Source organism: Argiope bruennichi, chromosome 7 (genome assembly GCF_947563725.1).
Source record: "Argiope bruennichi chromosome 7, qqArgBrue1.1, whole genome shotgun sequence".
Classification (NCBI taxonomy): Eukaryota; Metazoa; Arthropoda; class Arachnida; order Araneae; family Araneidae; genus Argiope; species Argiope bruennichi.
In genome coordinates this window covers 78761458-78788998 of record NC_079157.1, presented here as the reverse complement: position 1 = coordinate 78788998, position 27541 = coordinate 78761458, and the positions used below count along the sequence as shown (strand labels likewise).

The window sequence follows — 27541 nt, the reverse complement described above, 5'->3', positions numbered from 1 at the left end:
ATCTATAAATACTTTTTTCCGTCTCAAATAGCATGGCTGCCTATTTGTAAGCATGAAAATTCAAATCATTTTAAATTAGACAGATGAAATTTATTATATGATCTTCACACCAAATTTAGAGATTTTTATTAAATTTCGAGCGAAATGAATTAACACGCTCGCTACCACGACTCGGGCTTGATATTCGGATCCTCTAATTAGATGCCCCTTCTTTGCTATCTCTGAACTATAATAGAGAAGGGATCATCTAACAAGATAGATGATTAGGTACAATTACATATTATCTGTAACGCATAGGCGCGTTATGCAACAGTCAACGTGTTAAAAAGAAATATGCATGGCTGTCCAAATTCTAGTGAACACATTATCTACAAAATGTAATAATCTATATAAATAAAAGTAAGGATATTTTTTACACTAATTTATCATCTAAATTACAGATACATATCAAATTTCGAACCAAATTCATCAAACGATAGACCATCTGTTGGTCTGTATTTTTCATTCATGTAAATGTAAGAAAGAACTTAAAAATGCAACTACTTAGATAATGAAATTTCTTACTCATGATCAAAATTATCGGTGATATGTTAAATTTTAGAATCAATTAGTGGAAAGAAAACATTTAAAATGTATATTCTATTTTCTTTATTATGTCAAGTAGGATTAAACTCGCTTGTGAATTACTCTGAAAAGAAAAATACACAAACTTGTGGCCTTCACAGCCTTTCCCAAGTTTCACAATGCAGGAACGTTGATAACATTTTTATTGGAGAATATACGAGAAAGTTTCGGAGACACCACTCTCCCTGATTTTATGCTAAAATCTAATTTTCTAAACTGATTAAGAATTTAATATATACCAATCATTTTCATACTTCAAACTTCTTAGATTGTTATGTGTTTCGAAGAGATCATTCGGAGAGATTACAGAAGTAATATTTTTCTTTCACTAATAGTAATTTTTGCAGAAATCACGTGCAGCAAATATTATATAATCATAAATAATCAATCAAGCCTTCGAATATGATACATTTTAAATTATTTTATTAGGTATATGGCAACATTATTTTCATTGGTTTGAAATGAAATGATTGCAAGTTTGTTTGTAAACAAGCGTGTTTGTTTACACGGGTTTGCAATAATCTTGAATGTTTTATTTTGTTATAGAAGGAAAATATGTCTTCGATGATCAGGATAAAATAATATCATTTTTAAGCTGATTAATAACTGAAATTCTGATATTTTTCATATTTTAATAATTATCAATTTGTAATGTTACGTATTTATTTTTTCAAAATTGTATCTGTCAGATATTACAGTACTGTACTGAGAGATGTCCGCGTTAGATTTGCCCCGAGTCCAACAGGGTTTTTACATTTAGGAGGTTTGAGAACTGCGTTGTTTAATTATTTATTTGCTCGTAAAAATAAAGGAAAATTCATTCTTCGTATCGAAGACACGGATCGAGTAAGTTTGTTATTATCTATAAGGTATTTGTTGATGAGTTTATAATCATTTATTGTGAAAATAAAGTGTATATGTACTACGATAATGGGACATATTAGATTTAAAAAAATTATTTTCTTTTTTTACATTTATAGGGGAAATGACTTACTACAAGGGAAAACCACATATGATTGATTATAAATTTAATTAGCTATACAAAACTATTACTGAAATTTGTTTGAAAGATAATGTAACTCGTTAGCTTTACAGATGTTGAAATGGTTCCTTATTTCTTTCCAAGCATTTAGTGGATTTGAAGTGTTGTTAATTTGACTGCTATAGAAAGCATGTTATGCCAGGGTATATAAATTGCTAATATTGTGCTGGTATATATTTATTTTAATGAAGCTCCAAGTAAATAAAATAAAAACAGATCTGGAATTGGAACCCCATTTCTTCTATCCGATAGTCTAGTAACATCTCGTTGGAAGTGTGGCAAAATATAAACTTGCTGCTTGATGAAATTTTGGTTAAAATCTAGAATTCCATGCTTATTTGACGCAGGGCCTTTTTTGGCATTTTTTTTTTTTAATTTTTTTTATCACTTTTGCATAATATCATCTGGAAAGGTTGTAAATCCATAAGACAAGATGTAAAAGTTCTTTAGTTTCTGTTAGAAATTTTGAAAATGCCCAAATTATTGCAAACAGAATTGTTTGCACCAAGCAGTGGCTAATTCTGCATTTTCATTGAAAGTTTAAATAATTCGTGAAACAGGAGAGTTCTCCAATGTTCTAAAGTAAATGTATCTGTTTTTACTATTCATTCTTACAAGGAAAAAAGGTGGATTGATAGATTCTATTAATGTGCATCCCTAACCTTATACTATGTTTTTATATGTCTGTTTATTTTCAATAAATATGATTCAGTTCTTAAATATGGTAGTTATAACTTAACTGTTCTGTAAATCTTGTAGGGGAATTCATTTATAACAATGCATCCATAAGACAATAGGAGCTGAATTCAATGTTTTTTAATACTTTATTTGCAAATTAAACTGTTGAGCTGCAATTATTGTGTTTAGAATTGTTTAAATTTGTATGCTTGCAAATAGAAACTATTGTATATAACCTAATGAACAGACTTCTGATATAGTACTTGGAAATTCTATTGTGCATGGGCTTCATATACTTGTCATTTCTGAGACTCCTCTTTTCATTTATTTTACAATCTTATCCCATTATAAAAAAGGTTTTAATGAGAGAAATTCTTCAATTAGTTGGTTGGTACACAGGTATCTTTAGCTAACTAAGATATATCCTGGATGTTACGTTGTAAATCCATATACTGATTGGCTACACAAAACAACTTAAAGGAGTTGAAGATAATGCACAAACACAATCTTCATAAAAAAACTAGACACTTTTTCATATCAAATATAAATAACTTTTATTAATATTAATGTATATGATTTTTTATTATAAATAATTTCTTTTAGATATGTTTAGCCCCCAAGTAACACAAAAAGAAATATTCATTCTATCTATAATCGTAATTAGTTTCTATCCTACCATGATTTAGTTTATTGTTTAGTTTAGACGATTGTAAATTTAAGACCCAATTCCATGAAAGATGGATTTTGGAAATGGATCTTTTCCAAGTTAAATCTATTAGAGAGAGAGTTATTAATATTAGAGTGTTTGAGATTGCGATGTCAGTTTAATTCTTAGTTTTTTTCATTTAGTTGATACAAAATTATGAGATTTATTTTAATAACTCTCTTGTAGCTGTTAAATGAGCAAACTGAAATTAGCATTTTGTTTTTATAGTATTCAAATTTTTTTCAAACGTGTGTTAAATATTTTAATAGTTTTGTTAAATTAAACTGTTATTAAATATTCTGCTTATTTTCTTACAAAATTCTATTTATCTGAAATTCTAGCTCTTTGTCTGGTTATATACTTTTTTAAAAGTAGAAATAATGTTTATATATTCTAGAAGAGGATCAAACCAGGATCTGTTGAAAACTTAAATGGTATGCTAGAATGGACTGGTTTAATTCCTGATGAGAGCCCTGAAAAAGGAGGACCATTTGGTCCTTATGTTCAGGTAAATTTATTTTGTATGAATTTATGTTATTGTAATAGATTACAGACTTTTTTCCTCCCATTTTAGTTATATCAAACACAAATATTTCATCAATTATAAATCTGTTATTTATATATAAAAGTCATGTAATTAAAAAACCTTATGGATTGCTATAGTGTTGTTGAAAATATTTTTTTATTCACATAAATAGCTATTTTTCTAACTGAAAAACTAAATATTTCAGGTACTATTTGTAGGAGTACTTTAAAAGTAAAGTATGTTTGGGGGGGGGGGGATCAGGTTTTTGGCTAGAAAAAGTGAGACAGTGTTTGAAATACAGTGATATTGCACTGTAGAAGCTCTCTTTTCTAGAAGCTCCACTTCTCTCTCTTTTTTTCTCTGAAAATATATTAGATAGTGATTTGAATCTTTATAAAGTTGAGGTTAAAATAATAATATAGTAAAAAAAAAAAAAAAAAAAAAATCAATCAAGGCCAACTTACTGCTTTTAAGAAAACTGTGTTTGTAAAATTGAAAAAAAAAAAAAAAAAAAAAAAAAAAAATGGTTGTAAATGTGGTGGTAAAAAATGTGTGGTTTGTATATTATGGATGAATGTCATCTAGAGCTTACTATGTAAACATTTTTTTATTGCTTTCCTCTGCCTCTCTTGATTTCTGATTACATAAATACCAAATATTTTTTTTTCTCTCTCCAAACCTGGTGTTAGAAATATTTGCACTGACTCACCATCCACATAATGAGACAACCAGAATATTGATATGAAAAAGGTGTAGAGTTCACCATAATGTTTCTATTTAAGAGCTAGATTAAAAAACAAACAAGCTTATTATTTAATTAATTCTAACTTAAACATTACTTTTGCTTTGCAATATAATTCTGATTAAGCTGTTTTTTGAAGTTCAAATTCATTTTATATAGTCAAGTTGGACATGTTTTATTTTTGGCATTACTTTGTTTTACATAGAATAATGGAATTAACATGAAAAAATGTAATCTTCTATTTGCATTAGAAAATTATATTATTCTGATATTTTTATATTTTAGTTTGTGAACATTCTGTAAATTCCTTTTCATCTTCCTTCTCATTCTATGCTAAATGGAAAATATTAATAGTAATGGCACATAAGTTCCTTTTTGGCATATGAAAATTTGGAACCCATTTCAGCAATATCTTATCTAGCATATTGTTTTATTATATAATAAAATTAATGGTAGGTGAAAAATTCTAGGAGAAAAAGTAACAACCTGTTGAAGATTTAAATCTAAAAATTATTTGAGGAAATGATAAAATAAGTAATAAGCATAATGCTTAATCATTTGTTTTGATAATTATTTAAGTGATCAGTTAATAATTAACCACAAATGTGAACCACCCTGGGCATGCCTGAGCATTCGAGAAAATATGAAGATAGGTTCATCTCAAACCGTCAAACACTGAGATGAATGCCTTATTCCATTACAGTCTTTATACCTATCACTCATGCAGAAATTACCACCTGACATTGACATGGAGGCAGCAGAGTCCCACATCTTTACCTCTAAGAAAGTAAAAACTTGTTTACTTTTTGTAATTTCTCATTCCCATATCTGAGTTGTCCCCTAGTGGAACAAAACAGATGAATAAACATTACAAGGACATTGGTGTAGGGCGGCAAATGCTAAAGACTTGGCTTTGGAGCCAACTGCATCAAACCAGTCATTCGCAATTATTCCCCAGTATCCTAATGAAGTGGTAGCACTCCCTTTTTTTTTTACTCCTCCATTAGCTTGGTCATATATGCAAACTTCATTCTAATAAGTGAATGCTTGCCCCTTCCCCCAATTCATGCATATCAAACCTCTGCCTTCTCATCAACATTCACAGAGTACCAATCCAAACTGTCTGATAAAATTTTACAGAGTAAACATTAAGACCAATTAGATATCTAGCCTTCCAATTTCAGCCTTTTTTTCACATTGATGATAAATTTTGAATTGCACCACTCCATTGATGTGATTATGAACAGCAAGCTGTATAGTTGCATAGAATTATAGAAACTGTTATTATCATACTCTTTAGGTCTGAAGAATTGATTGACCCTAAATATTTGCTGGAAGACCCATACTGATTTGTTATGCCATTACTCAATTATATCACAAATATTTTTAATTCCTGCTAAAATAGCTATAAAATATTTATAAATTTTATTTTGAATGCAATCAAAGTGACCTCCTCCATATGGCAGGATAAAGAATCAAGAACAAAGAAACAAATCTTTTATAAAAGACTTATTGTCAATTTTTTGTTTAATGCTGCAGACTGAATGAATATTTATATTTATTATCTATTTGGATCTATAGAATATATTTTAATTATTAATGTAAATGATATATGAAATTTATATAACTTGTTTTTGTCTGTTTTGCAGTCTGAAAGATTAGAGAAATATCGAGAAAAAACAGAATTGCTTTTGGAGGTAATTAATCTTTTTTGATATATATTGAAGATTATGTTTTTATCAACAATTCAATTGTATTATTTAAATAAGAGCTCCAACAGTTCATTATTTATTTATTGTAGTAACTTAGTTTTATTTATATTACATGATTTTGCTATGTTAAGAGCATTATATATGATGCATTTTATTCATTGTTGGAACAATAGGTTTTAGGATAATGGCATAGATATTGTATATAATTGCTTAAGTTTTCTGTATCACAAGATTAATTAGAATTATATTAAAAATATCACATACATTATATATAATATACTTTTAATAAAAATTACACAAATTTTTCCTTCTGATTTTTATTTATAATTTTTTTTTTACCAATTTATGTACAATTTTAATATTTACATATCATGTTTTAAAATTTCAGCACTCTATCCTCTTTTGCATATTATGCATTTGTTATTTGTAAAAGTTTGATTCTTTTATGTTTTTATTAGATCTGTATACAATGCTTAAAATTTACCATTTTTATACTAGTTTTTTATTGTTATTAAAAATAATTGTAATTTATTAATTTTCTTGCCTATCTTTACTCTTTATTCATTGATGTTTTATGTATTAGTGATGACAAATTTTGTTTGTTTACATATTGATTCTTGTAAAAGTGAATTATGACAAAATTTTAGTGAATGTCTTTCTGTCATGAAATATTTAATGTGAAATTTGCTTGATTGATTTAGAAAAATAAAATTTTTGAATTATATTCATTCTTTGAAAAATCATAAATTGCTTTCATATTTATATTTTATAATTGATGAAAATTTATTAATTAACAAATATTAAATGTTAATGTTTTAAATGAGCACTTGAAAAATTTAGTATCAATGATATAAGATATTTTTTTTAATTACGTAAATAATAAAAAAAAGGAAAGGAGCATTAGTTGAAAATAATCATATTCTTAATCCTCTTACAATTTTGATAAAATGGCAATGACATCTTAGGAATGCGTTTTAAAAATAAAGGAACTTATATTTCATTATACGATTAAAATTGTGAAATATCAGGAATATCTTATAAATTTTAAGTAAATAAACAAATAAATTTGTTATTATGTTTTTGTATAAATATGTAAAGAAAAAAGAAAAGAAAGAAGGGGAAAAAAAAAAAAAAAAGGACAGTTTGCCTGCTTGGAAGGTTAAATTCTTTTTTGTTGTGAAAATGATAAATTTTTAAATATACATGAATATTTTAAGGTATTTTATTTTGATTTACAGTCTGGAGCTGCATATCGCTGCTTTTGTTCTGAAACTAGACTGGATATCTTACGTAAAGAGGCTCTGCGTACAAGGGAAAGTCGTGGCTATGATAATAAGTGCAGACATTTAGAACCTTCTGAGATAGAACAGCTACTGAGAGAGAAGAAACCTTTCACAATCCGTTTTAAGGTTTATTTAGATATTGGCACATTTGAGAATTGAAATGCATAACTTTCTACCAACTTTGTATGGTTAAGATTCTTTAAATTTGTCACAAATAAAGAAAAAAATGATGTTTAAAACAATTAAGAAATAAAAAAATGCAATGATTGCGAACATTTTTATAATTTTTTTTGAAATAGCACTAGTTATTTAATTTTTTTGCTTTAATAAATTCATATTACCAAGTTTTATAATATATCTATTTTATAATATATCTGTTCTGTTTTAATAAATAGATAAATTTTTAATTTAACATTAGGTTATACAGAGAATTTTTAAATTTCCCAACTGCAGCTATATGATGTTGAAGTAAATAAAACTAAAGAAAGAGTTTTACTGAAAAAGAATTTAACTGTTAATGCTGTTTATACCTGTAATTTTTATAATACCATTTTTAACTTGGAAAAATTATTATTAGTGATTAGTTATGAAATCATTCTAACATTATATTGAAGGTAAAGAGAAAACTTACTATTGTGATTTAACATTAAACTATAAAATTTCATTTATGGATAAATCTTTTAACAGATTCCTAAAGGACCAATATCACATAATGATATAGTATTTGGACCACAATGCTATGATGTGTTAGAAAATGAAGGAGATTTTGTAAGAATAATTTATTAATCTTTGCTGCAAAATGTAGTAATTTTTGAATTGCACTTATAATAATATTAGATTGATAGTTCTTGAATCAAAATTTATATTTTCTTTTAGATTATTATGAAAAGTGATGGATTTCCAACGTATCATTTTGCTTCAGTTGTAGATGATCATTTAATGGAAATTAGCCATGTTTTAAGAGGGACTGAATGGTTAATATCAACTCCTAAGCATATTTTATTGCACCAGGCTCTTGGTTGGCAGCCACCCAAATTTGCACATTTACCTTTGTTAACTAATAGGTATTGAAAATTTTTCACTTAATGTAATTCTAAAGTTCATATTTATCGTTAATTATTTGATTCTAACTAGCATGTTAATATTTCTACTACATTAATCTGAAAAATTCTTAATTCAGTTAGTTAACTCAATATTCATGCAGATTCCTTCAGATAGGATTGTAATCTTCTCAGATTGCAAATCAGCTTTAGAAATTATTCAGGGTGGAAAGATAGGGCTTTCCCAGAATATTGATGCTGTTCTGTTCTCTATTGTGGCAATGAAGATGTTGTGCACCTTGCAGTGGATTCCAGTCCACGTGGGCATTGAGGGAAAAGAACAGGTCCACGCTTTTGCCAAGGAGGCCAGAGCAGTGGATCCCACCCCTCTATCTACAACTGCTCTGGATGCTAATGGCATGGCAAGACAGAGACTCTGTACCAATTGAAAGAAATTCTCCCTGAAAAATCTAAATTATAAAAGTGACATCACAACCACAATTGCAAGACTCAGAACAGGGTACCTGAGAGGCATGAGTATCATGCTTAATGGTTCCAGACTCTATGAAGAATGCAGACACTGCCCAGACATGCAGCTGGATACAGAGCATATTTTTAGCTGCCATTCTATTATTTCAGCCCTCTTTAAAATAGACATTGCCTGCACCAGGGATATTCTTTATTCTGATAGAGCTGAAGATGTAGCCAGGGCTGTTCTACATGCTCTAATCTAATTGTCCTTCTCTCTCTCTTTTTTCTTCTTATTTTTTTATTGCACTTGTCACACGACAGCAACAACTTAATATTCCATTTCGAAGAAATATGAAAGCATTTTAAAACTAGTCACATGATTCCAAATCCCGGTTTGATATTGCAGACAACATCTTCTAAACTTCCATGACATACCAGTGTGATAATATGCGATCCCTATGAATTAAATGTGTACTGGGTTCGCATAAACGATAAGCCTTTCATAGGAAGAAATCTCCAACAAGCAATCCTTCAGTTCAGTAGTATAGTGAGTTTCTGTGTATTAGTTGTATAGCAAGTGTAAATGGTGCCTGGGCATGGTATTAGTATTTTTTCCCTTTCATCATATTTGGCTTTAAAAAACTGGTCTAAATGTACTAATGTTTTATTTTCATGATACTCTCTAAGACTAGTTCCAGAGGTTATTTCCTTTGCTGCTCAATCACTATACTATTGTTTAAACCCTTAAGCAGGATTTATCTATCAGTCTTCTATAAATTTCTTCAATATCAAAATAACTTTTCAATACAAAATGAATTTTAACTTTACTATCATCCATTTGGAATTCGTTTCTAAAGTTTAATTAAAATACTACTTTAAAACTAATTAAAATGCTGCTTTTAAACTAACTTTTCCATTCAATGATTACATGTCAAGATGGTTTCAAACATTTTTAGATTGCGTTTTTATTGCAGAGTAAATAACTCGGAGAAAAGTATTATTGAACTTTATTAAAATCATTGAATAAATAATTTAAGAAGAAAAATTGTCACTAAATTTGAAATTGAAAGTATAATTTTTAAAAGTATAAAAATTGAACTTCTTTTCTTTATTAGTAACTTAATGCTTAGCTTTTTTTTAGAAGATTGTAGAAGTTAATGTACTTTGGAAGTAACTTTGAGACACATTTGTGGTCATGAGAAACTTTAAACGAATATCTTTAACTCAATGCTGTGTCTGAAAATATGTGTCTGAACTGATGATATTAGTATGTCTGAAACATATTAATAGTGATTTGGACAAAACCATACGTTTCATTACCAAATTATTATTATTATTATTTTTATATTTCCTTCCTAAGATATATTCTTATGAGTAGAATATTGTATGAGATCTGTTCTTTAAAATATTCTTACCTTTTTTAATTTTGTTTATTCACATGTGTTTTTGTTATATATTTTAAGAACTATTTTCTCATAATCAGTAAATATTTTGTAAAAGAATGCTGAAAGAGATTTTCAAAGTGGTTTTCTTATCTTAGAAAATAAAATAAAACAAACATTTTTTTTTTTTTTTTCACTCCATTCTAAATAGAATGCCAAAAATGTTTATTTTATTCTACAGTTTTGAAAAGTTGTTATACATATGTTATTGGCATAAAATACATTTTTTTCCATGGAAAATTTATTCTTTTTATTTAAACATCATATATTAAGCCATTATTAAATTTGAATATTTATAATTTTTTTGTTTTTTGCACACTTTATTGCTTTTTTTTACTCTTTATTCTTATACATTGAATATAAAATTTCTAAACATAGTAAAGGAGTAAATTAAAATTATTGTGTTTACTTTAATTACTTTTATTGTGTTTCTGAATCTTATTTCAAGTGTTTTACAGTCATAATTGTAAAATTCTATAAATAATGTAAGAGTCCCATGTATCTAAAATCTGATATTTAGAATGAAAAATTTAAAAACTTCAAGCAGAATTTTTATGTGCTATGAATAACAGTGTTAAAATAATTTTTTTTCCTTTTATAGTGACAGAAGCAAATTATCGAAACGTCAAGAATCTATTGGAATTGAACATTTTAAGGTAAACGATTTCATATTTTTTGTAAAATAATTAAATTGTACAATAATTACATTAAAGCCAAATAATAATTAAGTACTGTAGCTATTTTTACACTTATTGCTTTTGTATGTATATATATTTTTTAAATATGTATTTGAATTTAATTAAATATCTTCTCTGTCAGAAAGTATGTAGACATTTCAAAATATGTTAATTATTATTGAAGCAGGCATACAATTAATAATCTAGCAATGCAGTTGTGATAGTTTTTGAAAAATAATATATTTTAGTGGGCATACATTCTTTTTGACTGAGTGATTTTTTTACAATAAAAAAATTATGCACATTATTTTAAGAAAATGGGCAATTTTAATGAAATTAATATTTAGCTGGAAAGAAGATATGCCAAATGAACGCAATTAACTGACAGAAAGTGACATATTGTATTGTGAAAGTTATTGCAATTAGAGAAAAAAGTCAAAGCTGGAACATGGTGCTGTTGATAAAGTTACAGCTAAATTTGAAATAAGTTAATAAATCGAAAACATAATGTGTTTTCAATATATTCTGGTTAAGGTGAGATCTCACTTCAATTAAAATAATTTTGAATTTTGTGAATACGCTTAATTAAAATTGAAATTTCTTGAAAATGTATACCATGTATTTGGACAAAGATAATTTTAAAATCTGCACCATATTTTCGAAAAAAGTAGCATTTTTTTGAAATTGTGTGTGAAATAAGTTTTTGAATTAATTCTTATCTTTTTATAGATGTAAGACAGGTGTAAATATATACAAAGGGATTTTTTTCCCCAAAATTATAATATATTTTTATAATCAAAATGTAACAATAAAATAATTACCTTCTTAGGAAAACATAAGTTTTGATTGAATATTTTAACTTTTTTGTATGAGAAAACAAGAAATAAATTTTGATATGAGAAAAAGAAACAAGATTATACTTAAAGTTAAATAATTTGGTTATTTGAATTTTTTTTGAAGATATGTTACATTATATTTAATAATAGTGCTATGAATTAATTTGTTCATTTTCTTTTATCAATGGCAGGAAAAAGGCTACTCGCCCATTGCTTTGCTGAATTTTTTAGCTGTTGCTGGTGGTGGTTTTGGAAAGCAAGAAGGTTGCATTGCATATGATTTAAATACATTATGCTCCAAGGTAAATTTATTGAGATTATTTTTTTTAAATTATTGTGTCATTTTTATTAAATAATGAATTTGAAAGATATTTCTTTGAGGATAAATAAAGCAGAATTTATCCAGCGGTTTTAATTTTTGAAGTAATTATTTAATTTAGATATTATTAATTATAATTACTAGTAAATTGCTAGACTGGAGTAAAGAAAGGTAGAGATAATAGTAAATTTATGTTGTTTTTAATGCAAAAGAAACTCTTGGAAATGCTTGTTCAATGTATGGAAACTCTTTGGCGTGAAATGCTTTAGGTGTAAGTTTTCTAAGTATTGAAGGGAATTATACTTGGAAAACTTGCATCTGCAAATGTTAAAAATCATAATGAAATTTTAGTTCCTTGGTAAAGTGTAATTGAACGTTTTAATTGCTTTTGAGGTTATAACCAGTACGTTAAAAATTAAATTAATTAAATTATTATAGTTAAATTTATAAATTATTATTTATTTATTTATTCAACTTGTTGCATTTGAATCAAACATTTCCAAAAATATTTTTAAAGGAAAGGGAATGGATTGGAATTTAACTTGTTGCACTCTAATCAAATATTTCCAAGAGAGTTGTTCAAGGAAAGGGAATGGTTTAGAATATAATTCAAAAATTAAATAAAGATTTTAGCACAATTATTTACCTGAAAAAATAAATGAAAGATATTATATAAGAAATTCCTATATAATGTAAGAAAACTTAATATTATATAAGAATTTATTCTTATATAATATTAAGGATAAATTTTGAAAATGGAATCATTATTTCTCTGTTTCTAAAAATAATTATTAGAATACCTACTCGAATACATTTATAGGATGAAACTATAAAATAAGAAATTACTTTTTCCTATAAAAATATTTGTTGTGTACAGTTATAACTTAAATTGTCTTAAAAAAATGGAGCAAATGTTTCTAAATCAAGCAATTCTTAAACATGAAAGGAAAAATCATGGAAATAATTCAAATAGTGGGTACAATTTAATGAAAAAATTTAATAATCAAATTTTGTTTACTGTTTTAAATTATATATATGCATATTTATTTTGACAGTATTCATAAATGTACCTCTTATCAATTGAAATTCAAACTTAGAAACATTTTAATTTCTTAGTTGTGAGGATGTCTCATGGTTATCAGTATGCAATTACTCCAATTTTATCTGCTCCCCAAGCAATTCTTTAGTTTTGACACTGGCATTACTCCCAGTAAAGGGAATTTGCCTTTCCAAATTGTTAAAACACAAAAAACTTGCTTTTTCACCTTTTTTTTTATTTATATTCTTAGTGGAGTTTATACATCTCATTATTCTCGATTGGTCCTGCCTCGGATTCCCTGACAATAATATCGAAAAACCACATTTAAATTTCCTCTTAATCACTTAAGTTAAAATAAATGACTATTTTTCATTGGCGGTAAATTCTTACAATAGTACAAAAACCATTAATCTAACGTTATATATAAATACATATGCAGGCATCCACTCTAATCTTAGCCCATATCTAATTTCTTAACTATTATAGTTAGTCTTTGACTTTCATTTGGAAAAATATTTCAATAAGATAAAGTATTATGTTGTTTGAGACTATGAATGTAATGTTGAAAAAAATTAAGGAATATACTTTTTGTACAATTCCCCAGTCCCATTTAGAAAATATTTTTGATACTTTAACATGGAAAAGTTCCGCCCATCTACGACTAAAAGTTTTTAAAGGCTGAATTTTATTATTTTTCAATGGTTGTTCTGAGCGAGTGCTGTCCATTGATTGGTGTATCTTCCCCGAGACAGTCTTTGAAAGGGTCTAAAATAGTGATATTCAGAGCTTCATGATTCGCTTAATTTTAGGTGTAATTGTTTGACTTTTTTTCTTCATCTGTTTTCTCGTATATGAAGTATTTGAAGAGAAAGTATTGCTATCATTCAAAAATTCGAACTCGAGATTTTGACGAATCGCCATGTTTTACACCTTCCTGATACTCATTTTTATAGAATGCCCGTCAGTCTGTCTACGATAAAGATAACTCAAAAACGTTTTGAGTTTGACGGTTAAAATTCGATATACGGTCTTTACACCAAATTTGTAGATTTCTATCAAAATTTGAGTAAAGTCTGTTCTGAGGAAGTCCGGCGGTTCGAATATAAGTTAACACGATAATTACAAAACGAAGAAAGCTAGATAGATTCGGTATACAGATTTATCATCTATAGTATAGATGCTTATCAAATTTTATATTCAAACCAATAAGGAATAGAGTGTCTGTCGGTCTGTACTTTCAAAAACATGTAAACGCTATAGTTCAAAAACGCAACCACTTAAATATATCAAATTTGGTACGGGATTTTGTGACGACAATTGCTGTTTTGTGTCAAATTTTGGTTTCAGTCGGTTGAGAAAACTGTGTCTCAAACACAAATTAACCGCTTGACATAGAAAAATTGCCAAAAAAAAAAAAAACACCCGCCAAGGATGACACGGAAGATTTAATTAAAATGTAAAATTCATGTCAAAAACTAATTTTTCGTAACTATTTTATGCCAATTCCATGCAAGGCATTTTCAGGGATGATGTCTTTACGAGAGAGTATGCGAGAAAGTTTTGGGGAGACCACTGCCGCTATTCCCCCCTCCCCCTCAAAATATAAGTTATAATCAGTTTACTGTTCCATGATAAATATTCACTTAATAAAGCACAACCACTTGCTAAGTAATCTCAATGCCATGTTTATACCCATATCATGTGCAGTCCGGAGGTTAAGAACCTTTAATTCAAGAACTCCGTGTCACATCCTTCAAATCGGCAAGCATAACTTTCGCAATTTTTTCAGTATTACATTTATTGAATCATAAATCATTATTCTTTATGTTATTAAAAATTTTTTTTTCAATTTCTGGAGCAGTCTAGAAATTAATTATTGAGATATAAATAGTAGTGAGTACTCTGGAAACTTTACTTAAGAAAAGCAATAGTCTCTTCCAGATGTATACAGTATTATCATACTATTTCTTCATAATTCTAAAGCTTTGCTGCATAGTATTACATTTAAATTCTAAATTAATAAAAAATGTAGTATTTGTTAATATTTTAAAAAAAAATTTACATTAATATTGTAATTTTTTACTCTAGTTCAACTTAGAAGAAGTCAACACTGGCTCCTGTATAGTTGATTTAAGAAAATTGGATTTGTTTAACCACAGTTATTTAGTCCAACAGTTGTCAAGTGAACAAACACTTTCCAATTTAATAAAAGAATTAAGGACTGTCCTTAGGAAAAAATATGGTGAAAGGTAAAAAAGGGACTGTATTATTTATTGATAAAAAATTATAGAGCTATCATATAAATAATTTTTATTTTTGTTATTGCTTTTTGAAGTATATATAACTTTTATTAACTCAATTGTTTTAAAATTGTCAAATTCGCATCGAAATAAGGAGTCAGCAATTTCTCATCAGTTGTATTCCTAATACGGGTATTCCCCATTTCCAAGTTATAAATGTCTTGCCACCAGTTAGATACTTTCTCTCTACATTATGATATAAGCTGATGATATATAAAATATGCCTACACAAATTTCAGTCCTTCAGGACAAGAGTTTCTAAAACTTTATCATAAAATCTAACTAATACTTAACGTATATGAAGATTAAAGTTACTATTATTATTTTTTTTAAATGAATGTTTTCTTCTAAAGTGTGCTACTATATAATAAAGAACATACGAAGACCAAATCTTAATAGAATTTTTGAAAGAGTGTTTTATTGGCTATCTCAGTGAAAGCAACATTCTTCCTCCTAGAAGGAAAATGCTCGCTGATGGGGGGAAAAAATGGCTGTATCAGGCACAAAAGGAAAATGTTTCTTTTAGATGATGTGGAAGGATTCAATTTTTGATTCTACTTTTCTAAATCGGCATTTTTAGATAGGTTTGTGGTTATGTGTAATCCAGCTACAATCTTATATATATAACAATTAAAGAAAATCAAAGTGGGTTAAATTAAGAAAGCAGGGCTGTAATTACAGCCGGTTTAGTACCCCAGAAACCAATCTTAGGAAGTCTCCGATTTTATGTTGGAAAAAAATTAAATTTCGTTGTCGATATTTATATTTTTAGTTATTTTATAATGGTTATTATGTAATACAATGAATAGTTATTACTTTATATGGCTGTTTTCTAATAATAATTCTAAAATAATTATTGTATAATCTTTAATTATAGAATAATCTTTATAATCTTTAAATAAAATAATTATTTTTAATAAAATATTTAAAAACTCAAAATAGTAAATATTACAATTAATAGTAAATATATTACAATTAATTGTTATTAATTGTAATATATTTACTATTTCTGTCAAATAATAATTATAGACTTGGATATTTATTATTATTTGAAAGCTGATTTTAGACCTTTTTAACTACTTCCAAATATAAATATTAAAACTTTGCATAATTTAATTGCAGGTATAATAAAGAGGAGAAAAATTTGTCTGATTCGTACATACAAAAAATACTATTCTGTTACAAGGCAAGTAAGTTGGAACTTTCTTTAAATTTTTAAAACAATCTTTATATATATTGTAAATATGGTTTATATAAATTGAGTAGGCTGTACAATCTGGCCATTTTTATAAGCTTTTTTTTTCAGTATTAAGGGCCATTAAAGGAAAAACTAGGCAACGTACAGATTCCGATGTCATTGACTTAGAGGCAATGTAAACATTAGGCAATTATTATTAAAATTATTTTGTAATACTTATTAGTTTAATAATTTTGATCATTTTGCATATTTTGTGCAATAAATATAGGTATTAACAAATTGTAGTGGCGATGCTGATTTCTCCACACGCGGTCTTACCTTTGAGCATGTGCCAGCAATTTTGCTAAGAGGCGAAAACGGAAAAATAAATAATTCTATTTTTATACGATTAAATGGGGAAATGAGAACTGATAATAAAAGTGTTAAAATCTGGATGAATCAGTTTGTTTTGAAATCTGAAGATGAAAATTTTGAAACTGCCTATATGATATTAAAACAACCTTCTGATGAACACTATTATTTCTCCGGAATGGTGATTTTGACGATAACTTTGGAGGAAAAAAAAAATCGTATCTGTCGTTTTCATTTTCCCAATGATGGCTGATATAAAAATTCCTCCTTACAATTTCAGCGATCCACATACAGTGTCTCACAAAAGTGATGGGACACTTGTGCTTTACAAAAGGAAATTGTAATAAAATAAATAAATAAACATGTTCAAAAAACTTTAGGGTGTGTTTCATATTTAAAGTTAGTAACAATTATTACATAACATACATTTTGTTAAAATATTAATTTAATAAAAATACAATTGTTTAGAACGGAGCAAAAAATGGCTCACATAAGTGATGCACTTACTCTTCCATCAAATATTTATCCAAAAGTTTTACTTTTTAAAAGCTTTTAATATTTTGTTGGATTTCTTATTACTTTTAAAACATGATTTAATCTTCTTGGGATGGATTCGACTCATTTTTTTGTGATTTCTGGAGTGATTTTACCCCATTCTTCTTGAAGCATCGATTTTAATTGTTGTTTTGAAGAAATGGTGTGTTTGCGAATTCTTGATTCCAATTCTTGCCAAATATTCTCTATGGGATTTAAGTCTGGAGATTGTGGTGGTGTTTTTATTATTTCAGGACAGTTATACAGCAGCCAGAGTCTAACGTTCAAAGCAGTGTGCTTGGGGTCATTGTCCTGGTAGAAAATCGTTATGAAGATTCAATTTTCGTGCTGAAGATTTCAAATTTTGCTTTAAAATGTCAATATACTTGTACTGATCCATTATACTGTCAATAAAAACAAGATTACCAACTCCAGAGGACGACATACACCCCCATACCATAACTCCTCCTCCACCATGTTTTACTGTTGGCACCAAGTTCTGTTTGCGAAATTCTTCTCTGGGTTTTCTCCACACCAAGATTCTGCCGTCAGAACCAAATATATTAAATTTACTCTCATCAGCAAATATAACTTTATTCCAGTAATCAGAACAGAATTCTTATTTATGTTGGATTTTGCGAAAGCTAGTCTGAGTTTTCTATTCTTTTCACTTACGAAGAATTTTTTCCCGGCTACTCTACCGTGATATCCAGCAGATCGAATTACCCTTCTAACAGTCTCAGGATTAACAATTATTCCATATAATGCTTGTAAATCAGCAGCAACTTTAGGAGCACTCTTTCTTGGATTTTTTTTTTCGAACGATAATTCGCTTTATTCCATTGGATAGCTTTGATGGTCGGCCAGGTCTTCTTTTATCCTGAATAATATGATTCTTTTTATATCGTTTAATGATATTGAAAACTGTTGAATGACTCAAGTTAACTGTTTCAGCAGTTTTTCTAATAGATTTTCCACGTTCAATATGCAAATTAATAACTAATTTTCGAATTTAAGGCGAAGTTTCTTTTCGTTTAGAATTCATGGCTGCACAGAGCTAAAAAACACAAAAATTCCAAAACAAAATGGAGAGAAATACTGCAGACGATTTTATAAATTATTGTTTTTGAGTAAAAATAAAACCACCAAAAGTATTTTTATTGTTTATTTCAGACGATTTTTGTTGCATATCTAATGGTGTCCCATCACTTATGTGAGCTATTTTTTGCTCCGTTCTAAACAATTGTATTTTTATTAAATTAATATTTTGACAAAATGTATGTTATGTAATAATTGTTACTAAATTTTAGTATGAAACACACCCACAAAAAGTTTGTACATGTTTTTTTAATTTATTTTATTACAGTTTCCTTTTGTAAAGCACAAGTGACCCATCACTTTTGTGAGACACTGTATGTGGTCTGCTTTGTGCGGAAGAACTTTTGAACTTGGGGTACTGAAACCAGTGACCTTAGTGTAACGAAGTTCAACTACATCACGTCGAATTTGCCGTCGGAAGTCGTAGCTATGATACGAGATATCATCATGGATCCCGAAGCAATAGATATGTACATTGCAGTTAAAATGCATCTTATTCAATGATCTGGTGAGCCTTCGCAGCAAGAAATTCGAAAATTGCTATCCAGAGAGTAATTATGGGATAAAAAGCTTTCCGAATTATTAAGGACTATGAATCGTCGAGTCGCTTCACTTACTATTCCGAAGGTACTTATGCTGGAACTTGGAATGCTGGGTTTACACTCAGCCAGTATGCAGCGCATGTGTAAAAAGGGACTGATTTATGTTTGCCACAATTTCATAAGATAGATTCAGACATTCCATGCTTGGCTATAAATTGCCGTTTTGGGGTCCCTGGATTTTTCTCTTTCACTACATATGGGGTAAAAGTGAATTATAGTGTGCTCCCTGCTGCGCCAACAATGCCAAGTCACCAATAAAGATAGCGGACAAAATAAACAAATACTTCCGCGGAACAGTTACGGTTGCCATTTCCCGCCATATAATTAGGACGGCATCTGTAGAAGGCACCGGGCAGAATTTTTTAACTTAAAAAAATCATCCTACAGCCTCGCTAGCAGCAGGAGCGGGAACCTAGTAGCTTCGCTAGCACATTGAACATAAGGATAACAGAAACAGTATATAACCAAAAGAAGAAAAAAAAGAACGGAGAAAGAAGCAATCGGAACATTCTCCATACAAAATTTCAAACAAGCATCCTTTCCTAACTTCATCAACTCGTTATATATATATATATATATATATATATATATATATATATATATATATATATATATATATATATATATATATATATATATATATATATATATATATATATATATATACAGTGGCTCAAAAAATTGAGAGTACACCTTATTTTTACTTGATAAATCCGACTTTCAATATAAATAACACATTATCGGGAAGTGCAAACATGTTTTTAATTTTACACATAACAAATGGTTTAATTTAGAGTAAAAATAAAGCAAAATCAACGGATTTCTTCTAAATTGAAAAGTTTCAGAAGCATTTTAAATAAACATACGCAGAATTTTGCCTCAAAAAATTGAGAATACACCAATGAAATTCTTGTAATATCTGGCATAGAAAGAACGTGTCAGTATTTAGTTTCATGTCTTTTAGCTTTTATACTGGCTTCTAAACGTCATGGTACCGATTCGACCAATTTTTGGTGGTATCTGAAGATATTTTACCCCATTCTTCATGCAACACTCGTTTTAAATGGGTTTTGTTTCTAATTTTGACTTTTTGAACCATTGCTTCGAGTGTGGCCCACAGATATTCAATGGTATTGATGTCGGGGTACTGTGGTGGTGTGTGCAACTGCTATTTACAATGAAAAAGACACCATATTTTGACGTTACGTACATTCTGTTTGGGGTCGTTGTCCTACTGGAAAATAAAATTTCCATCTAAACCCAAATTTTTAGTGCTTTCCTTTAGATTGCTGCGAAGTATATCCAAATAAACCATATCGTTTATAATTCCATCTATAAAAATTAAATTACCTACCCCAGATGAAGCCATGCAACCTCAAATCATGGCGGAGTCACCATCATGTTTAACTGTAGGATGTAAATTTTTGGGATTCAAAGCAGTATTAGGCTTTCTCCATATAGTTAGTTCGATAACTGTCGCTGCCAAAATTGTTGAGTTTTCTTTCATTACTAAATAATGCTTTCTTCTAAAGGTTATTGGTCTTCAATTGATGAGTTTTTGCAAACTTCAGATGCTTTTTCTGAATTTGCAAGCTGATGAACGGTTTCTCTCTAACAATGCTACTTTTATATACAGCTTGTCTGATGGCATTTCGCATAGTTTCAGCACTTATACTTCTGTATATGATTTGAAAAGCTTCTGCAACAAGTTGGATGAACCATATGGTCGCAGCAATCTAAAGGAAAGTGTTAAAAATTTGGATTTAGATGGAAATTTCATTTTGCAGCAGGAAAGCGACCCCAAACAAAATGCACGTAACGTCAAAATGTAGTGTCTTTTTCATTGTAAACAGTAGTTACACACACCACTATAGTACCCCGACATCACTGCCATTGAGTATTCGCAGGCCGTACTCGAAAAAGTGGTTCAAAAACACAAAATTAGAAACAATACCCATTTAAAACAAGTGGTGGAAGAAGAATGGGTAAAATATCTTCAGATACCACCAAAAATGGGTCGAATCGGTACCATGACGTTTAGAGGTTATTATAAGAGCCAAAAGACATGCAATTTAACAGTGACACTTTGTTTCTATGCGTGATATTGCAAAAATTTCATTGGTGTATTCTCAATTTTTTGAGGCAAAATTCTGCGTATTTTTATTTAAAATGCTTCTGAAACTTTTCAATTTAGAAGAATTTCGTTAATTTTTTCTTTATTTTTACTCTAAATTAAACCATCTGTTATGTGTAAAAATAAAAACATGTTTGCACATCCTGGTAATGTGTTATTTATATTGAAAGTCGGATTTATCAAGTAAAAGTAAGGTGTACTCTCAATTTTTTGAGCCACTGTATATATATATATATAACTCATCCTTCATCCATTCTACAGGTTCGAAATACTCCCGACATAACAAATTATGAAGAGAACCAACCGTTTGAACACCAAAAGAATTACGAGAACTACGAAGAATTCAATTGCAGCTGTCTTTTAAAGTGAGAATGCAGACAATTTTTTAAAGCGCTTAGTGACAATTAAAATTGCAAAAGAATAAATATTTTCTGATCGTATTCACATTAAAAAAAAAAGAAGAAAATAACTTTTAATTATAAGCTTAACTTTCTTTATTTAATAAACTTTTAATTATAATAAAGAACAAAATTAAAATCTTTAATCGATATTATTAAAAAATATTTTTAATTTAACATTTTTTATAATATAGTTGTAGTTTATGTACAACTCAACCATTGCAAAAAGTAGTAAACAAAATAGCATTAGGGTTGCTAGAAGAGCGTTCCGATGGGTGGCAATATTAGCGACAAACTCGGGGGCACACTATTCTTCACATATCGTGTTAAAATGATAGATATTTACACAAAAAAACATGTTAAATTAATAAAGAAAAAAGGTAATCGTACCTAAATTTGGAAAATTATAAAAAAGAAACGGCAAATAAAATGGGGGAAAAAATACAATCTCGCATCAGAAAAAAGAAAGAGCAAAAAAAAAAAAAAAAAAAAAAAAAATGTCAGAATTAATCTAAGATAAGTGATCAATTTTTTTCACGCCAAAAAAACGCCAAATTCTACAAACGCATGCGAAGTAAGAAAAAAAATAATAATAAAATAAAATACAGCGGCATGTTGTTGTCCCGTCGAGACAATTACTTGACATCGGCCGAACAGCATTTTTCAGCCTTTCTATGCATACGCTGCCTACTGGCCGAGTGTAAATCCGGCGTAAATGCCAGCACCTTTTCAAACTACTTTTAACTTCCAATACACCAATAACTTCTATAAAAGCAGCGGAAGTCGCTGATCGAATCCTCAATATGAGCTCTTCACGTGCTTCCCTGTCAACTAATGTATATTTTCATCCAGTGAAAATTGAATTCTTCAGGAAACTGAAAGGGTTAATAAATGAATCCATGATTTTACTCTACGAAACGAGATTAAGGAATCGCTCTTATCCAAGCATTTGACTCCCCTCCTAGGGAGTCAAATGTATGTTGTTATAGGAAATTTCAGGAGATAGCAAGGGAATACATTTCTTTATGCAGTTTTTCAAAAAACTCTCCAGCGGAGAATAAAAGCGATCATCTCCTCGCTGCATCATATTTCACGTCGCTTATTTATGGAAGACAGATGAGCAAATATTTATTTTCTCATGGATGCAGGATCTGATGTTAGTATATTTAATGCATCAATTGCTGAGGATAAAAGACTGAATAGTAATAATATATAGCAACTGTCGGGAGTGAACACATCTCCCATCAGTGTATATATTAAGAGACTTATGATACTAGACGAATTTGAGAAGGATATTTTCGATGGCCATTTCTAATTGCATCTGTTTCAATCTATCATAAGAGTTGATTTTTAAAAATAATATTTCAAGATTTCCCCTAATCTTTGTAACAGAAAATTAGTAGATAATTAACGGCCAAACTAAAAACTCATTGCAGACTTGTCTCATCTTTAGCTCATTCAATTAAACTTATTTCTGGCTAGAGTATTTTTCATTATGTATTATGAGAGTTTTCTGAAATCGTTAAGCCTCATTCCTTTCCGAAAGAAATCAAGCTTAATGTAAAATATTACATTGAAGCATCTTGTCCACCTGTTTTTCTAAGCCTAGACGATTAGCTCCTGATCGATTACAAACAGCCAAATCAGAATTTCAGCATATGCGTGATGCCTAGTTTAAAAGTTTAGGATCGGCCACATCGATGGCAGGAAATTAATATATATATATATATATATATATATATATTCAATCGTAATGAATCTTTGGAATTCCAGGACTATGAAACCAAGATCAATGCTCTAGGTGTCGGAGAGTGTTACCGAAGCTCAGAAAAACAATCAAATCTTTCTCACTTATCAATGTCATCTTATTGCACAAAATTAGACCAAGGAATGTTTGCAGAAGTTCAATTAAAAAATCTTCAACTAATTTTCTTAGTTTAATTTAGTTTAGTTTTCATATTTTTTTTGGTGGGGGGGGGAGTTAAAAAAAAGACAATAATTTTAATTGGACGAAGTCAAAGAATGTATTCATTACAGTGTCCAAAGGATTTCTCTGAACATCACATTTTGCTACTAATATCACAAAGGAATAAATTTCTAAATAGCTGCAAATAATACGTTCAAGTTTCATGAAATAATTATATAAAATATCATCTACTTTGCGATTTCTCGACTGTCATAAAAGATAATATACAACAGTATATTACTTTGTATATTATGTAATGAATTTTCCAATTTATCTTATATTCTAAAATGGGAATTCCCATTGTTATGGAAACACTTTTAATAATAGGGAATAATAAGGATACTACAGTATAAATAGATAAGAGGAACAAAATATTAATATTACTGGTTAATAAATGTATTAAAAATTATTGGTGAGCTTACAAGATAACATTGAGAATTATCTTTATAAATTTTATAAAATTTAATTGCTTTGTTAGTTTTGACTGCAAATCGGTTAGCAGCTCATATACTAATTATTTGCCAACAGTTCATAAGTACTTCTAATAGATTAACTGTTTTTTTCCTAATAACAATTATAAAGCATTATATTAAAACTTTTGAAAAGAAAACACAACCCTAAGCTATGAAATATGTAATTTATAAGTATCAAAAGAATTCTGCAGAATTCCTGTTCCTGTTTAAACAAACATGAATAAATATTTGCCTTACAATTTTGTTCTCTTTTATTAAAAAACTTTTTGAAAGTTCTTTCTGATAAAAAAAGACTGACTAATTACTCGACTGTATATTAAACAATAATGTAATAATTCTTATATAGGACAGAATGCACACGTTGAACCATTTGACTGAACCTGATATGGAGTATTTGTGGACAGCAGTAGATTGGAAAGACATAGAAGAAAAATTCATTTCTCTGAAAATACCATCTTCGGTCATTACAAGTACATTACAATTTTTATTTTTTATTGGCAGTGATTCCATATTTTCTTATGCTATACGATCGGATCTCAATAACTTTATCCCCTTTATGATGCACAAGGCCAGCTTTTTGTGTGTGTGTGCCAGTAATAATAAAAATTGAAATCGACAAATGCTGTTTTTGTTGGCAGTTTACAGACATTTCTGGAAATTTTTCTATAAATATATTCTATTTCTGAAAGCCATATATTGTTCATGCAGGCAATATGTTTAAGGATTCATAATCTTATGCAATGGTTTGCACACACACACGTCTCATTCCAGAGTGTCCTTGCTCTAAAAAGTATTTTCGTATAATGTCATTCTGCTAATAATATTAGTGACAGTAAATAAAATTTTCATTGAGTAATTTATTAAACTTCATACTTTATTGTAATTTAAAAATCTTGCATATTTTAATACTCTCTTAAAATTTTCTAGTAATATAATTTTCAAAATGTTCGGGAATGAACCTGCCATGTATTATGGAGGGGGTACTTTGACGTCGATGTATGCTAAGAATGATCGTGAATTAGTTTTAGTCATTCATATTTATCTACCGAAAAATGTACTTCTAGGGAAATCTTGATAAGAAAATACATATTCAGCAAATCATACTGTTAGAATATTTCCTTTACTTCTTAACATTTTTTGGTTTATTTAACTATTATTAACTTTTATGTATTTTACAACTATTATTTCTATAGAGAATAATAGAAAGGAATTTAAAATTATGACAAAAAAAATATTCATCCGAATGTAATGGAACTTTGTGGGATGCAGTTAAATTCCATTTCCCATAAGTTGTGAAGGATGGAAGGATTTCAAGGATGTGTTATTTTTATTTTCGATGCTATGCATTTTTTTTTTTTTTTTGGTTAGAAAATGAAACCGGAGCAATATATGAAGTTTTTACCCTGAACAACTTGACAGAATTTACACATATAAATATTAAATGTGGAAGTGAAAATTTAACTTGGCCTGACTATATATGAATATTTTTTATATTTATATGGTTTTAATTATGGTAAAAGGCTTTTAAAAAATAAATTTTTACTTTTTATTATTATGATATTGCTATGTCAATATTTGGGTTGACATGATCTAAATTGAATGATTACATATAAATGAATTACATATATATTTTTTTTACTTCATCATTTATCATTAAGCATTCATAAATCATATTTTGCATTTAAGAACTTTCATATTATTATTAATTTTAAAAAATTGAAATGTAGAGAAAGATTTTAATGGAATGATCTTTATCTTTAACCCTTGCCTCTTTTCTTGTATAAAATATTTTATTCAAATTTCCAGATTTGAAGAATGTGCATAATTTCTTATTTGCTTTGCCTGAATCAGAATTCAATCAAAAGGATTTAATACCTAAACTGAAGAATTTAAGCAAACAACTGAATGTGCCTTATTCATCACTAATGCGGACTATGCGAATTGTTCTCACTGCTCAAAAAGTAAGGTATTTTTTCATTAATTAATGAGAAAAGAATAACTGTATATGAAAATATCTTTTGCAATTTTTATCTTTATTACTTTTTTTTTTTACAGGATGGGCCAGGAATTGCTGAAATAATTGATATGTTAGGAAGGAAGAGATGTTTAGAAAAATTAAATTTCGCAGTAGAAAAAATTGAAAATAGTTTGAATGTTTTAAATTCTTAGGAATAAAATTTTTACATTTTGTTTGAATAAATACATCATATATGTATAAAGTTGGTTGCATTAAAAAACATAGTTTAACGAATCTATTTCATCCACTATTTTGGTATACGTAATTTATTGCTATAAGTTTCAACCATCTCATGTATATCAATTTTATAAGAGATGATGTCGATAAGTAACACTTGTACCATTGCATTCTTTCTCAAATGTGGAAAAAAAAAGTGATTCAAGCTTGAAATTGATTTTTTTTATTTTAGGTTAACAATTTGTGAGTCATTCAACAGTAAAAAAAGTGTTTCAAAAGATTTTGTGGTATTTTAGTCTAGGACTAACCAATTTCAGATGCAATAAAAAAAAATTAAGGCAAAGAACTTTTACGTTTTATGGAATGAAAATTCATGTCAAACTTCAGGACCTTGCACAATTTGTTAAGAGTTACTCACCAAACAATGTAACTTCCACTGCACGCAATAAAGAAGATACAGATAGAAGGAAAATGGGTTTCTCAAAAGCAGTCAATTATCGGTAAAAACCGAAGAAATGATTGTTTTCTCTGTACAAAGAAATTTTTTGCACAAAATGATTATGGGTCAACAGAAAGCAGATTTTGTATGATAGTCTTAAGCACAGGCTGATTTAGACCAGCCATCATCAACAATTGCAAAAGTGAATATTCATGGCAAGAAAGTCTGGTGGGATTGGAAAGAAGTCATTTACTGCAAACTTTGGAACATGGGCAGATTGTTGTAGTTGAATGTTATCGGGCTCAACTGATCAAATTAATTCTGGTGGAAGAAAGATCATTTACATACGAAGGAAGGTGGGAAATGATATTGCTGCATGATAAGGCTTGATTACATACGACAAAACGAACTCAGAAACTCATCTACTCCTAAAGCTGGGAAGTTGTTCAGCACGCAGCGTATTATCTAGATTTGGTTCCCTCCGATTGTCATCTATTCAGATTATTTTATCATATAGGAAAAACCAGTAGTTCTCAAAAGTAACTTGATGATTATTTTGCTTCAAAATCACAGAGTTTCTATCAGGAAGGTAGCATTTATCCGAAAAACAACAAAAGACCACAGATAATAATGGCGAATATTACAATTAAGCTTTGTAACAAGCATCTTTTTAATAAAATTGAATTTGACCAAATGCACTAGTAACAGGAAACTATT

General features: G+C 28.6%; 1 protein-coding gene across 2 annotated transcripts; it reads left to right on the top strand.

The window, feature by feature from the left end:
* Positions 1-1059: 1059 nt before the first annotated feature.
* Positions 1060-26458, top strand: LOC129975150 (probable glutamate--tRNA ligase, mitochondrial). 2 transcript variants are annotated; one of them, XM_056088111.1, is made up of 13 exons: positions 1061-1470; positions 3448-3558; positions 5968-6015; positions 7269-7439; positions 8001-8081; positions 8190-8377; positions 10868-10922; positions 11971-12081; positions 15226-15386; positions 16560-16623; positions 24538-24661; positions 25998-26152; positions 26247-26458. In XM_056088111.1, exons 1-13 carry the CDS (start codon positions 1276-1278, stop codon positions 26358-26360), a joined length of 1578 nt encoding a protein of 525 aa, XP_055944086.1. In that variant the 5' UTR covers positions 1061-1275; the 3' UTR covers positions 26361-26458. The 2 variants fall into 2 exon arrangements, 1 of the variants encoding a protein (XP_055944086.1); XR_008785021.1 differs by lacking the exon at positions 26247-26458 and having other exon boundaries at positions 1060-1470; positions 16560-16627; positions 25998-26138.
* The last annotated feature ends 1083 nt before the right edge of the window (positions 26459-27541 follow it).